Source organism: Nerophis lumbriciformis, linkage group LG19, assembly GCF_033978685.3.
Source record: "Nerophis lumbriciformis linkage group LG19, RoL_Nlum_v2.1, whole genome shotgun sequence".
NCBI classification, from domain to species: Eukaryota; Metazoa; Chordata; class Actinopteri; order Syngnathiformes; family Syngnathidae; genus Nerophis; species Nerophis lumbriciformis.
In genome coordinates, this window is record NC_084566.2 from 41,729,125 (window position 1) to 41,744,870 (window position 15,746).

At 45.0% G+C, this 15,746-nt stretch overlaps 1 protein-coding gene across 3 annotated transcripts in view; it reads left to right on the plus strand.

Moving 5' to 3' along the window:
* rgs20 (regulator of G protein signaling 20) overlaps positions 1–15,746 on the plus strand; it is a 57,683-nt gene that overhangs the window by 19,753 nt on the left and 22,184 nt on the right. The window contains exon 1 of one of the 3 annotated variants that reach the window (XM_061978767.2): positions 7,395–7,833. The exons of 1 other annotated variant lie outside the window; for it this stretch is intronic. In XM_061978767.2, the coding sequence (XP_061834751.1) occupies positions 7,609–7,833 (225 nt within the window). In that variant the 5' untranslated portion in view covers positions 7,395–7,608. Of the gene's footprint in view, positions 1–7,394; positions 7,834–15,746 lie in introns of those variants that run through there. One more of the 3 variants, XM_061978769.2, reaches the window with a different exon arrangement.

The following is a 15,746-nucleotide window of genomic DNA, read 5'->3' on the forward strand; positions in this document are numbered from 1 at the left end:
ATGCTGAAAATAATATTCGGTTGTACTTGTGCAACGACAATAAAGACCTATCTGAATATCTGAATCTGAAAAGAGGAGTGACGTGCACATGTTGTTAATATTCAGTGTTTTATTGTTCATAGTTAATATTGTAAATCCCACTTTCTTTATTTTCATGTACATTTCGGGTGTCCCATTCAGTAAAAAAAAAAAAAGTAAAATTCCATTCCATTTTTTTGAGGATGTCTGTCATAACCTTTTTAGAACTCTATGGGACATTGTGACTTTTGGTATTAGTGTTCCAAAAAAAAAAATGGACCCAAACACACAAACTGTACAGCAGGTTTTTACAGCTAAATGTGTATATATCATTTATACACACATACACATTGGCCCCCCCCCAGACACATTTTTTCTCTCAATGCAGTGTTTTTCAACCTTTTTTTGAGCACGTTTATGACGTGGAAAATGCGGAGGCACACCACCAGCAGAAATCATTAAAAAACTAAACTCAGTTGACAGTAAAACGTTGTTGGATATGACTTTAAAGCATAACCAAGCATGCATCACTATAGCTCTTGTCTCAAAGTAGGTGTACTGTCACCACCTGTCACATCACACCCTGACTTATTTGGACTTTTTTTTGCTGTTTTCCTGTGTGTAGTGTTTTACTTCTTGTCTTGCGCTCCTATTTTGGTGGCTTTTCCTGTTTTTTTGGTATTTTCCTGTAGCAGTTTCATGTCTTCCTTTGACCGCTATTCCCCACACCTGCTTTGTTTTAGCAATCAAGAATATTTCATTTGTTTTTATCCTTCTTTGATTGTCATGTCATGTTCGGATGTACTGTCTTTTCTCCACAGTAAGTTTTTGCTGTCCTCCAGCATTCTGTTTTTGTTTACTTTGTAGCCAGTTCAGCTTTAGTTTAGTTCTGCATAGCCTTCCCTAAGCTTCAATGCCTTTTCTTAGGGGCACTCACCTTTTGTTTATTTTTGGTTTAAGCATTAGATACCTTTTTACCTGCACTCCTATTTTTAGTGGATTTCTCTCCTTTTTTGGTATTTTCCTGTAGCAGTTTCATGTCTTCCTTTATTTCCCGCATCTACTTTGTTTTAGCAATCAAGAATATTTCATTTGTTTTTATCCTTCTTTGATTGTCATGTCATGTTTGGATGTACTTTGTGGACGCCGTCTTTTCTCCACAGTAAGTTTTTGCTGTCGTCCAGCATTCTGTTTTTGTTTACTTTGTAGCCAATTCAGCTTTAGTTTGGTTCTGCATAGCCTTCCCTCAGCTTCAATGCCTTTTCTTAGGGGCACTCACCTTTTGTTTATTTTTGGTTTAAGCATTACATACCTTTTTACCTATTTTAGTGGATTTCTCTCCTTTTTTGGTATTTTCCTGTAGCAGTTTCATGTCTTCCTTTATTTCCCGCATCTACTTTGTTTTAGCAATCGAGAATATTTCAGTTGTTTGTGGGGACATTGTTATAAATGATAATAAATGATAAATGGGTTATACTTGTATAGCGCTTTTCTACCTTCAAGATACTCAAAGCGCTTTGACAGTATTTCCACATTCACCCATTCACACACTGATGGCGGGAGCTGCCATGCAAGGCGCTAAACAGCACCCGTCATGTCTTGCTCAAGGACACAACGGACTTGACTAGGATGGTAGAAGGTGGGGATTGAACCCCAGTAACCAGCAACCCTTCCGATTGCTGCCACGGCCACTCTACCAACTTCGCCACGCCGCCCCCCGTTGATTGTCATGTCATGTTCAGATGTACTTTGTGGACGCAGTCTTTTCTCCACAGTAAGTTTTTGCTGTCGTCCAGCATTCTGTTTTTGTTTACTTTGTAGCCAATTCAGCTTTAGTTTAGTTCTGCATAGCCTTCCCTAAGCTTCAATGCCTTTTCTTAGGGGCACTCACCTTGTGTTTATTTTTGGTTGAAGCATTAGACACCTTTTTACCTTCACACTGCCTCCCGCTGTTTCCGACATCTACAAAGCAATTAGCTACCTGCTGCCACCTACTGATATGGAAGAGTATTACACGGTTACTCAGCACCGACACTCAACAACAATATGAATTACCACGAATTGATTAATGTGGACCCCGACTTAAACAAGTTGAAAAACTTATTGGGGTGTTAGTGGACGCCGTCTTTGCTCCACAGTAAGTCTTTGCTGTCGTCCAGCATTCTGTTTTTGTTTACTTTGTAGCCAATTCAGCTTTAGTTTAGTTCTGCATAGCCTTCCCTAAGCTTCAATGCCTTTTCTTAGGGGCACTCACCTTGTGTTTATTTTTGGTTTAAGCATTAGACACCTTTTTACCCGCACCCTGCCTCCCACTGTTTCCAACATCTACAAAGCAATTAGCTACCTGCTGCCACCTTCTGATATGGAAGAGTATTACACGTTTACTCAGCACCGACACTCAACAACAATATGAATTACCATGAATTGATTAATGTGGACCCCGACTTAAACAAGTTGAAAAACTTATCGGGGTGTTAGTGGACGCCGTCTTTGCTCCACAGTAAGTTTTTGCTGTCGTCCAGCATTCTGTTTTTGTTGACTTTGTAGCCAATTCAGCTTTAGTTTAGTTCTGCATAGCCTTCCCTAAGCTTCAATGCCTTTTCTTAGGGGCACTCACCTTGTGTTTATTTTTGGTTGAAGCATTAGACACCTTTTTACCTGCACCCTGCCTCCCGCTGTTTCCAACATCTACAAAGCAATTAGCTACCTGCTGCCACCTACTGATATGGAAGAGTATTACACGGTTACTCAGCACCGACACTCAACAACAATATGAATTACCACGAATTGATTAATGTGGACCCCGACTTAAACAAGTTGAAAAACTTATTGGGGTGTTAGTGGACGCCGTCTTTGCTCCACAGTAAGGGGGGGGGGGGGGGGGGGGGGGGGCGTGTCTGATCATGGCGGAGCCAGAAGTCGAGTTTGCTAACATGGAGATATTTTCACTACTTTTCTTTTGTCGAGCACAAAGAAAAGAACATTATAGTTAAATGTAAATTGTGCTTTGGATCAAAGATGCCATCTACTGCCCAAAACAGCAATTCAAATCTGCTGAAACAAGCTACATAGCAACATGCTTCGACGAAGCTAGTAAAGAGAGATAGAGATTCTGATGCCACTTCACCTCCACCACCACCATTTAAGGATTAACTCTGCCTCTGCTCATCATTCACCGCTGAAGGTACACACACTCTGTCAATCAATGTTCCCTCTAATTGTTCATGTGTGTGAGCAAAGGCAAAAAGTCCCTGAGCATTGAGTGGAGCCCATGTGAGCAACATCAGACGTGCACACTGTGGCTACACCAGCAGCACACCTGTCCCAAACCTCACTAAATAACAACTTCAATCTCCATCCACTGCGATGAGGTGGCGACTTGTCCAGGGTGTACCCCGCCTTCCGCCCGATTGTAGCTGAGATAGGCTCCAGCGCCCCCCGCGACCCCAAAGGGAATAAGCGGTAGAAAATGGATGGATGGATGGAATCTCCATCCATCCATCCATTTTCTACCGCTTGTCCCTTTCGGGGTCGCTGGAGCCTATCTCAGCTGCATTCGGGCGGAAGGCGGGGTACACCCTGGACAAGTCCCCACCTCATCACAGGGCCAACACAGATAGACAGACAACATTCTCTTATTATTATAATCAAATGACAGCAGTCATTTCCATTTCTAATATAAGTGTTTAGGCCCACTTACAATGACAATAATAACAAATATAGTTTTTCATGAACTGTGTACTTGTATTGTTTGTCTGGGTGGAGGTCCTGCTTTGGAAATAATTGGTACCCCTTTCAGACATTGCATTTAGTTCCCATTAAAACATTCACATGTTGCACAATGAGATGTAAGCAGGGGATCATGTGTACATTCCTGCAACTTCCTGTTTGTAAAAAAAAATATTTTTATTAGTATTTATTTAATATACTAACAGCATTTAATGATTAATATTCATAAATTAAGATTCCTAATAAATGACACTAGAATAAGCACACATTTGATTGGTAAATCATAGTGTAACGACCTGGAATGACACTTTATGTGTGGTGTTGGAGTTGTCCGACTTTTTGTGTGGCTGTAAACGCATCACTGGCTCAGTGCCATATGTGCAAGTGTTGGCGCACGTGAGAAAGAGCGAGCGGCTGCTGTTGATATAACAAAGTTACTTTTGGTCTGGTTTGTACTGCAGAAAATGACCACTTTTGCTAGATATCATTTTTTTACTAATGTTTTGGTGATGTGTTTATGGCCGACAATAAAGAGTTTTGCTCAGTAAAGTGATGGATGGAATTCATGTCCTCAAAGCGTCTCGACAGACGTTACAATATTTGAACAATGATGACGAAAACGGTTTTCTCTGTCGTGTCTGTGTCGTGTCGAAAATTGTTATGCGCTTATTTTTAGGGCCCGCACGGCCCATTGCAAAAGGACTCCCACAGGGAGTCCTTATGCAATGGGACATAAGGACCTATTGAATTTGTAACGTTTTATTATTCTTTATTATTAGGGCCCGCAGTGGCCCATTGCAAAAGGACTCCCACAGGGAGTCCTTATGCAATGGGACATAAGGACCTATTGAATTTCTAATGTTTAATTATTATTATTATTATTATTCTTTCTTTTTTCTTCCGCAGCTTTGCGCGGTACTTTGACCCCCTTAACATGCTCAAAAACTCACCAAATTTGACGCACACATCAAAAAACCTGAACAAAACTCTTTAGTAAAAAAACCTAACAACAAAACTCAAAATTGCGCTCTAGCGCCCCCTAGGAAGAAAACACAGATACAACTTCCTCTAACTCCCAGTACGAATGTCGTAAAATCATGAAACAAAAACCTCTATGTAGGTCTGACTCAGACCTAACTTTCATAATGGAATATTCTCGGGCTAAAATCAACAGGAAGTTGGCAATTCCCCCTTCAAGACAAAAAAGTACTAAAAACAGTCACTTTTGCCTCTTTCAGCTGCTATTTGACCCCCTTAACATGCTTCAAAACTCACCAAACTTAACGCTCACATCAGGACTGTCAAAAACTTTGATCTAATAAAAAAACCTAACCCCAAATTTAAAAATTGCGCTCTACAGCAATTTTTTTATTAAACGGACAAAAAACTGCTCCTCGGAAGAACAAAATTACAAAACTGCCTGTAACTCCCACTGGGAAGGTCGGAGAGACATGAAACAAAAACCTCTCCGTAGGTCTCACTTAGACCTACATTTCATAAATTTACTTCCCCCTGCTAAAATCTACAGGAAGTTTGCTATTCCCCCTTCAAAACAAATTTTTTGTAAAAACCGGTCTCCTTCCTTCAAAAACGAACTCCTCTGAGCGCGTTTGTCGTTTCGCCTTCTAAATAACACAGGAGAGACATTGAACCCTTGTGAATACAACAACAGAAGCGCTTTTTAATTAAGTGCTCCGGTTTTGATTTTATGACCCTTCAAAGACCCGCTGCACTCATGCTGCTGCGGTGCTGTTTTTTTAAGATGGCTGCTCTAAAGCAGGAATAACCAACGTGCCCACACAATGCAGACAAGGTAGGTACACTAGACAAAAGTCTTGGGACACTTCAGACTACAAGTAGACTAAAGTATTGGGACACTTAGGACTAGCACCTGCCAAAGACGCGGGCCCGAACAACGCTGCTTGCAGCTTTAATTATTATTATTATTCCGCCGCCTCTTCGAGCACTAATTTGACCCACTTAACATGCTTCAAAACTCACCAAATTTGACACACTCATCAGGACCTGCGAAAATTGTCTTTTGATAAAAAAACCGAACCCCAAAAATCAAAATTGCGCTCTAGCGCCCCCTAGGAAAAAAAAAAAACAGACTGCCTGTAACTCCCACTAGGAAGGTCGGAGAGACATGAAACAAAAACCTCGATGTAGGTCTGACTTAGACCTAGTTCTCATAATTGTATGTCTTCGGGCTAAAATCAACAGGAAGTTGCCAATTCCCCCTTCAATACAAAAAAGTACTAAAAACAGTCACTTTTGCATCTTTGCGCTGTAATTTCACCCCCTTAACATGCTTCAAAACTCACCAAACTGAACACACACATCCGGACTGGCTAAAACTGTGATCTAATGAAAAAACCTAACCCAAAATCTAAAAATTGTGCTCTACAGCAATTTTTGAATAAAACTGATAAAAAACTGCTCCTCGGAAGAAAAAAGTTACAAAACTGCCTGTTACTCCCACTGGGAAGGTCGGAGAGACATGAAACAAATACCTCTCCGTAGGTCTCACTTAGACCTACATTTCATAAATTGACAACCCCCAGAAAAAATCAACAGCAAGTTTGCTATTCCCCCTTCAAAACAATTATTTTGTAAAAACCTGTCACCTTCCTTCAAAAACTATCTCCTCTGAGCGCGTTTGTCGTTTCGGCTTCAAACTAACACAGGAGAGAGATTAAACCCTTGTGCATAGATTAACAGAACAGTTTTTTTATAACTGCTCCGGTTTTGATTTTATGAGCCTTCAAAGACCCGCTGCGCTGATGCTGCTGCAATGCTGTTTTTTTAACATGGCTGCTTGAAAGCAGGAAGCACCAACGTGCCCACACAATGCAGACAAGGTAGGTACACTAGACAAAAGTCTTGGGACACTTCAGACTACAAGTAGCCAAAAGTATTGGGACACTTAGGACTAGCACCTGCCAAATACGCGGGCCCGACCAACGCTGCTTGCAGCTTTAATTTTATTTGATTTTGTGCGTGGCATAGATTTGCCGTGCGCAGAGGACGCTTGAGCAGTGCGCAATTGCACAGGCGCGCTCCTGAGAGGGAACGTTGCTGTCAATTCTCTTATATACTCTTTCATTCTAGACTTCTAGAGTGTTTGATTATCACATCACTCTAAATGTATAGACTATAAAGTTCACAAACATAAAGAGGGATGCTAGTGGGCCAGGCCAATCTTTCCTTATCTCTAAACTAAAACTGGGGAAATGTGTAGAGTGTTCTGGGCTTCAGACATGATTTTATTTCACAATTCCTTAAGAGAAAAAAAACGCCTGGTTAGGCTTTATGTATGTAGTGTGTGCCTTCCTTGGTTTACAGCTATGTTGTTATTATGCTGTTTGTTACTTATGTATGTTATGTTGCAGCTATTTAAAATAGTTTTGTCAATTTGTTCTGGCCAGAAACAAATTGGCCCTTTGTAACATATCTTTGTCTTTGTGTGTTGTATGTAGACCACATTGCTTAGCAGAGTTGAGTGATACAAATGCATGTCAAGTTGATCAACACATTGTATTATTCTCCAGTGCAATAACAGTACTGAAATGAAGGCTAAAAGGGCATTAATGGGAGCTTAAAAAAAAAAAAAAAAAAAAAGACAAAAAGAAGTAACTAAATAGTTACTTTTCACAGTAACGCATTACTTTTTGGTGTAAGTAACTGAGTTAGTAACTGAGTTACTTTTGAAATGAAGTAACTAGTAACTGAAACTAGTTACTGCTTTTCAGTAACTAACCCAACACTGATTACTGGTTTGCAAAAAAACATTTTTAACCCAAATAGGTGAAATTAGATCATCTCCCACGGCACAGTGGTTGGCAAACACTGCTATACAGTATGCGCACCCCCCCCCCCAACCTCGCTCTGCACTCTACTACGAGTCGGGAGAGAGTGCGCATGCGCACTGTCTCTGAGCAGCCGGTCAGGGAGGAGGAGAGAAAAAAAAAAAAAAAAAAAAAAAAGAGAGAAGCTGAATGTGCCAACGGATGCAATCAAGAGCGACGTAATTGTCCTCACAATTATCTTTTTACCCTTTTGTCGCTGTGCATACATGGTGGAATTGTGAGTATGTTTTATTTGCTCCTCTGATCGCCGTATGTGATGAAGTGTGTGGCCATCATGGATGGAGGTGATGAGAAGGATCTTCTATTGCTTCTTTGGCTTCGTGTTGTGAAGGAGAAGGAAGACGTGGACATTAAACCACCTTAGAAATATCTTTTTTTTTACTCTTGTTTCATTTAAGCATCCCCCCCACATGCATCCCCTCGCATTTGTGTGATTATTGGTCAAGATGCATATTCATGCGTGGCACAATATGTCAAGGGGACAAAAACACGTCCGTGTTTTTTTTTTTTTTTCCAGTTTTAAATGTGCTTTTTGCTCCATTTCGCCTGCATCCATCTTTCCTAGCATATGCAGCTATTCTGATGATACCCGCACGCGCGCCCCCGCGTCAGGTTAGCGTGCATGCGCGTGTCCGTGCACGTGTGCGTGTGCGTGTGTGCGTTACATAAACGATCTGCTGGTGACACCTTTTTGTTTGTCTTGACGACGTGATTTGGTCTTTAAACTGCATGAGATTCTGATAAAGAAGAGGAATATTGTTCTGCGCACATTATTACTATACATTGTTACGAACCCCGTTTCCATATGAGTTGGGAAATTGTGTTAGATGTAAATATAAACGGAATATTTGCACATCCTTTTCAACCCATATTCAGTTGAATATGCTACAAAGACAACGTATTTGATGTTCAAACTGATAAACTTTTTTTTTTTTGTGCAAATAATCACTAACTTTAGAACTTGATGCCAGCAACACGTGACAAAGAAGTTGGGAAAGGTGGCAATAAATACTGATAAAGTTGAGGAATGTGTTGTGTTTACTGAGAGGAGGTGACGGCAAACAGACACCAGGGGGCAGTATATACAATTATTTATTATATATATATATATATATATACATAAATAATAACAAACAATACTACTAAACTAAGGAAATGGAGTGTGAACTAGAATACAAGAGTGTGTGGTGTAAGACTAAGTGTGTACTTAACTGAAGTGAGTGTTACCAACGTGTTGAACGAGATACGAGGAAGTCCATGGGGCAGGCAGGTTATCCGGGGCGAGAGAGAGGCGTCGGAATCCAGGGGCGAGCAAGAGGTCGAGGAACGAAGGAAGCAGTCAGAGTCCAGAAGGAGATCCAGGGGAAAATGAGACGCACAGCTCACTTTCCAGGCGACGGAGGGTACTGCGGGGACACGGGAGAAGACAAGGGACAAATCAAGGCACGGAGAGGAAACACGAATATAGCATAAAGCTTGTTGCTTACGGTACACCATGAGGAAAAACTAAGTTCCCGAACCGATCCTTGGGTCCACTGGTCCTTTATTGAGCCTGCCCTCATCAGACCCAGGAGTGTAGATTGCCGGTGAGTGAATGCAGCTGGTGGCTGCTGCAGGGCGGGGACGCGCGCGGCGCGTCCCTGGATGTGCGCACCCGTGGGCGTGTCCCGAGGTGCGCACAGACGGATGAGCGGCGTCGGCAGGAGCCTGAGCCGTAACAGAATGCTCATCAAACACTTATTTGGAACATCCCACAGGTGTGCAGGCTAATTGGGAACAGGTGGGTGCCATGATTGGGTATAAAAGTAGATTCCATGAAATGCTCAGTCATTCACAAACAAGGATGGGGCGAGGGTCACCACTTTGTCAACAAATGCGTTAGCAAATTGTTGAACGGTTTAAGAAAAACCTTTCTCAACCAGCTATTGCAAGGAATTTAGGGATTTCACCATCTACGCTCCGTAACATCATCCAAGGGTTTAGAGAATCTGGAGAAATCACCGCACGTAAGCAGCTAAGCCCGTGACCTTCCATCCCTCAGGCTGTACTGCATCAACAAGCGACATCAGTGTGTAAAGGACATCACCACATGGGCTCAGGAACACTTCAGAAACCCACTGTCAGTAACTATTGGTCGCTACATTGGTCGCGGCATGGCGTAGTGGGTAGAGCAACCGTGCCAGAAACCTGAGGGTTCAAAAAATCGCTGCCGTTGTGTCCTTGGGCGGGACACTTCACCCTTTGCCCCCGGTGCCACTCACACCGGTGAATTGAATGATGAATGATAGGTGGTGGTCGGAGGGGCCGTTGGCGCAAATTGCAGCCACGCTTCCGTCAGTCTACCCCAGGGCAGCTGTGGCTATGAAAGTAGCTTACCACCACCAGGTGTGAATGATTGATGGGTTCTACATGTAAAGCGACTTTGGGTACTTAGAAAAGCGCTATATAAATCCCAGTTATTATTATTATTATTACATCTGTAAGTGCAAGTTAAAACTCTCCTATGTAAGGCGAAAAACCGTTTATCAACAACACCCAGAAACGCCGCCGGCTTCGCTGGGCCCGAGCTCATCTAAGATGGACTGATACAAAGTGGGAAAGTGTTCTGTGGTCTGACGAGTCCACATTTCAAATTGTTTTTGGAAACTGTGGACGTCGTGTCCTCCGGACCAAAGAGGAAAAGAACCATCCAGGTTGTTCTAGGCGCAAAGTTGAAAAAGCCAGCATGTGTGATGGTATGGGGGTGTATTAGTGCCCAAGACATGGGTAACTTACACATCTGTGAAGGCACCATTAATGCTGAAAGGTACATACAGGTTTTGGAGCAACATATGTTGCCATCCAAGTAACGTTACCATGGACGCCCCTGCTTATTTCAGCAAGACAATGCCAAGCCACGTGTTACATCAACGTGGCTTCATAGTAAAAGAGTGCGGGTACTAGACTGGCCTGCCTGTAGTCCAGACCTGTCTCCCATTGAAGCCTAAAATAGCACAACGGAGACCCCCGGACTGTTGAACAACTTAAGCTGTACATCAAGCAAGAATGGGAAAGAATTCCACCTGAGAAGCTTCAAAAATGTGTCTCCTCAGTTCCCAAACCTTTACTGAGTGTTGTTAAAAGGAAAGGCCATGTAACACAGTGGTGAACATGCCCTTTCCCAACTACTTTGGCACGTGTTGCAGCCATGAAATTCTAAGTTAATTATTATTTGCAAAAAACAAAATAAAGTTTATGAGTTTGAACATCAAATATGTTGTCTTTGTCGTGCATTCAACTGAATATGGGTTGAAAAGGATTTGCAAATCATTGTATTCCGTTTATATTTACATCTAACACAATTTCCCAACTCATATGGAAACAGGGTTTGTATTTCACAGAGTTAACTCGTGTGATTAATCACCAATGGGTTTGGGCTGGTTCAGAAGCTTTCCACAATCAAACTCAAGCCTGACACAAAGCCATTCTCCCTCAAAGTGCCACGCCGAGTCCCATTACCACATTCATAACGCTTTTCGGGTGCTATCAACTTGACCGCCTGCTAGAGATGCGCGGATAGGCAATTATTTCATCCGCAACCGCATCAGAAAGTCGTCAACCATCCGCCATCCACCCGATGTAACATTTGATCAGAACCGCACCCGCCCGCACCCGCCCGTTGTTATATATCTAATATAGACGATGCAAGGCATTAGTGAGGTTATAAAGCTTTTGCCTGTTAAAGAAAGGAGACTGATCCAATGCAGCACAGACATTGGCGTGCCACGCTGTCACGACCCAGACGCACACCAGTGCGCAATCATATGGGAGCCGCGCTGAGCGCACCTCCAAGCGCGTCTCGCTGCCGGCGACGGCCGGGTATGGGCCCGACGCTCCAGCGCCATCCATTTTCAGGGCTAGTTGATTCGGCAGGTGGGTTGTTACACACTCCTTAGCGGGTTCCGACTTCCATGGCCACCGTCCTGCTGTCTATATCAACCAGGGTGAGCCCCACCCCTTTCGTGAGCGCACTGCGCGCGGAGTGACCCCTGTTACGCGCCCCCGGCAACGGGGGTGGCGGGCAGGTAAGCTGCGCGGGCGGAGCGCGCGGAGTGACCCCTGTTACGAGCCCCCGGCCACGGGGGTGGCGGGCAGGTAAGCTGCTTACCTGCTGCGCGTGACGCCGGCCGCGGCGAAGGCGGACGAGGCGGGGTGTCGGTGCGGTGGGCGCGGTGGTGACCCTGGACGTGCGTCGGGCCCTTCTCGCGGATCGCCTCAGCTACGGCTCCCGGTGGGGCCCTCTCGGGGGAAGGGGCCTCGGTCCCGGACCCCGGCGAGGCGTCCCTTCTCCGCTCCGTAAAAGTGTCCATCTCTTTTCTTTTTTTTCTTCTGTTGTGGCATATGCAGCAGGTGCCTGCTCGTTTTTCGTATGTGGGTAACAACATTTAACTATGTATATATATTTCCGAATTGGTTTAACTGCCACCCGCCTGAATCTATTTAAAATCTAATTTTTTTTTATTTCAACCGCCCGACCCGACCCGACCCGCGGATAAAATCTAATTTTTTTAAATTTCATCCGCCCGATCCGCGGACTCCGCGGTTGTGCCCGCAAACCGCGCATCTCTACCGCCTGCCCTTCGGCATCTCCTCCGCGGCAGAGCACTTTCAAAATATGTCGGTAACAGAGGTCATTTTCAGCCTATAAAGAGGTAGTATGTCACTTGGACAATATTCTTGTCTGGGGGGGCTCTACCTAACCTGGCTGAGAAGGATAAAGCCCTTTGAGATTTGATGTCAAAAAAGAATCAGTGGTACTAGGGTCATGAACAGCAGGGGGCTTTCTGCAGCCTCAAAGAGGAGCTCTCCACTGCACCAGTCCTCTAGCGTTGCCACCCTTGCCAGCCACTGAAAATGACAGCCGATGCATCATTCTATAGATTAGGTGCAGTGATGCCTCAGAGGGACAGAGAGGTTTGGTCGCTGGGTGTGTATGCCTCTAGGTCCCGACTGACACGGAGCAGCGATATACGCAGCTGGAGAAAGAGGCACTAGTGCTGTCATGGGGCTGTGAGAGGTTTAGCCACTTCATCCTAGGCCCACACTTTAAACTGCCGTATTTTCCGCACTATAAGGCGCACCGGATTATTAGCCGCACCTTCTATGAATTACATATTTCATAATTTTGTCCACCAATAAGCCGCCCCGGACTATAAGCCGCGCCTACGCTGCGCTAAAGTGAATGTCAAAAAAACAGTCAGATAGTTCAGTCAAACTTTAATAATATATTGAAAACCAGCGTTCTAACAACTCTGTCCCAAAATGTACGCAAATGTGCAATCACAAACATAGTAAAATTCAAAATGGTGTAGAGCAATAAATAGCAACATAATGTTGCTCGAACGTTAATGTCACAACACACAAAATAAACATAGCGCTCACCTTCTGAAGTTATTCTTCATTCGTAAATCCTTCGAATTCTTCGTCTTCGGTGTCCGAATTGAAAAGTTGCGCAAGCGTGGGATCCAAAAATGGCCGGCTCCGCCTCGTCGAAGTCATCGGATTCAGTGTCGCTGTTGTTGTGCAGCAGTTCTGTGAATCCTGCCTTCCGGAAAGCTCGGACCACAGTTGTGACCGAAATATCTGCCCAGGCATTTACGATCCACTGGCAGATGTTGGCGTATGTCGACCGGCGCTATCTGCCCGTCTTAGTGAAGGTGTGTTCGCCTTCGGAGCTGTGTGAAAAAAGCCACCCGGCCTCTTCGCGTAAACTTCCCTTAACCACTCGCTCATCTTTTCTTCATCCATCCATCCCTTCGAGTTAGCTTTTATGATGACGCCGGCTGGAAAGGTCTCTTTTGGCAAGGTCTTCCTTTTGAATATCACCATGAGTGGAAGTTAGCATGGCAAGCTAGAACCACAGTGAAGGATGACTTCTCATTCCCTGTGGTGCGAATATTCACCGTACGTGCTCCCGTTCCACAGGAATATCAGTTGCTGTGAAATACGGTAGTAATCCGTGTGCGGATGGAGAGATTGCGTCTTTTTATGAACCGGATCCTTGTCCTTTGTAGGAGCCATTTTGTGGTCTTTACAGATGTAAACAGGAAATGAAACGTACGGTGATATCCACGCGTTTTTTCTTCTTCTTCCGGGGGCGGGTGGTTGCTTAAAGCGCTTCCTGTTCTATGGGGGCGGGTGCTTTCCTTGGCGGTTGCTTGCGTAGAAGAAGAAGCGCTTCCTTTTCTACCGGGAAAAAAGATGGCGGCTGTTTACCGAAGTTGCGAGATCGAAACTTTATGAAAATTAATCGTAATAAAGCGCACCGGGTTATAAGGCGCACTGTTAGCTTTTGAGAAAATTTGTGGTTTTTAGGTGCGCCTTATAGTGCGGAAAATACGGTAGAAATCGACCACAAGCCGCTTGTGTGCCTACTGGATCGGCAGGGACTGGATGCGCTGCAACCTAGAATACAAAGATTCAGGATGCCCTTAATCAGGTACTCTTACACAATTACATATACACCTGGAAAGAGCCTCACAACTGCTGACGCACTCTCCTGTGACCCGCTTAAAAACAGCATGACAAGAGCAGACATCGACTTGACGGCATTTACCAATATCATTGACTCTGTGATGGACAGTCTTCCTACAAGTGATATGTATCTAACCGAGCTCCAAGAGCAGCTGTGTGCTGACCATTTCTGTACCCAGGTCATGAAGTACAGTCTTGACAGACAGACATCAGTTACAGGTCGCAGTCAAACACTTCTGGCAAGAGTGGGCACACCTGAGTGTGCACAACGGTCTGCTCTAACAAGGCACAAGGTTATTGATTCCTGCGAACATGAGGAATGATGTTCTGGACACGATACATGAGGGGCTAAGTACAGAGAGCGTGCAAGTCAGACCTGGACTGAGCTACCAAATAAAAGGGCTAGTGCTTAACAAAATAGAATGCAACAAAGAAAGGGTTCATTCAAGAGAACCACTGCTGCCAACCAAACTTCCAGATGGGCCCGAGCAATAGTTTGGAGCAGATCTGTTCACCTTGAGAGAGCAAACCATTTTTTTTTAGTGGTGGACTGTTTTTCCAGATATGTGCACAACTCAGCCCAACAAAGTCCACAGATGTTATAGTCCATCTAAAGTAAATGTTCTCACGTTATGGTGTTCCCCTCCATTTTCACTCTGATAAAGGGCCTCAGTTCTCAGGACATGAGATGGAACAGTTTGCAGATTACTAAGGATTTGTACACACGACCAGAAACCCTAAGTATCCACAATAGAGATGCGCGGTTTGCGGGCACAACCGCGGAGTCCGCGGATTATCCGCGGATCGGGCAGATGAAATTTTAAAAAATTAGATTTTATCCGCGGGTCGGGTCGGGTCGGGTCGGGTCAGGCGGTTGAAATAAAAAAAAATTAGATTTTAAATAGATTCAGGCGGGTGGCAGTTAAACCAATTCGGAAATATATATACATAGTTAAATGTTGTTACCCACATACGAAAAACGAGCAGGCACCTGCTGCATATGCCACAACAGAAGAAAAAAAAAAAAAGAGATGGACACTTTTACGGAGCGGAGAAGGCCCCCGACGCCTCGCCGGGGTCCGGGACCGAGGCCCCTTCCCCCGAGAGGGCCCCACCGGGAGCCGTAGCTGAGGCGATCCGCGAGAAGGGCCCGACGCACGTCCAGGGTCACCACCGCGCCCACCGCACCGACACCCCCGCCTCGTCCGCCTTCGCCGCGGCCGGCGTCACGCGCAGCAGGTAAGCAGCTTACCTGCCCGCCACCCCCGTGGCCGGGGGCTCGTAACAGGGGTCACTCCGCGCGCTCCGCCCGCGCAGCTTACCTGCCCGCCACCCCTGTTGCCGGGGGCGCGTAACATGGGTCACTCCGCGCGCAGTGCGCTCACGAAAAAGGGGTGGGGCTCACCCTGGTTGATATAGACAGCAGGACGGTGGCCATGGACGTCGGAACCCGCTAAGGAGTGTGTAACAACCCACCTGCCGAATCAACTAGCCCTGAAAATGGATGGCGCTGGAGCGTCGGGCCCATACCCGGCCGTCGCCGGCAGCGAGACGCGCTTGGAGGTGCGCTCAGCGCGGCTCCCATATGATTGCGCACTGGTGTGCGTCTGGGTCGTG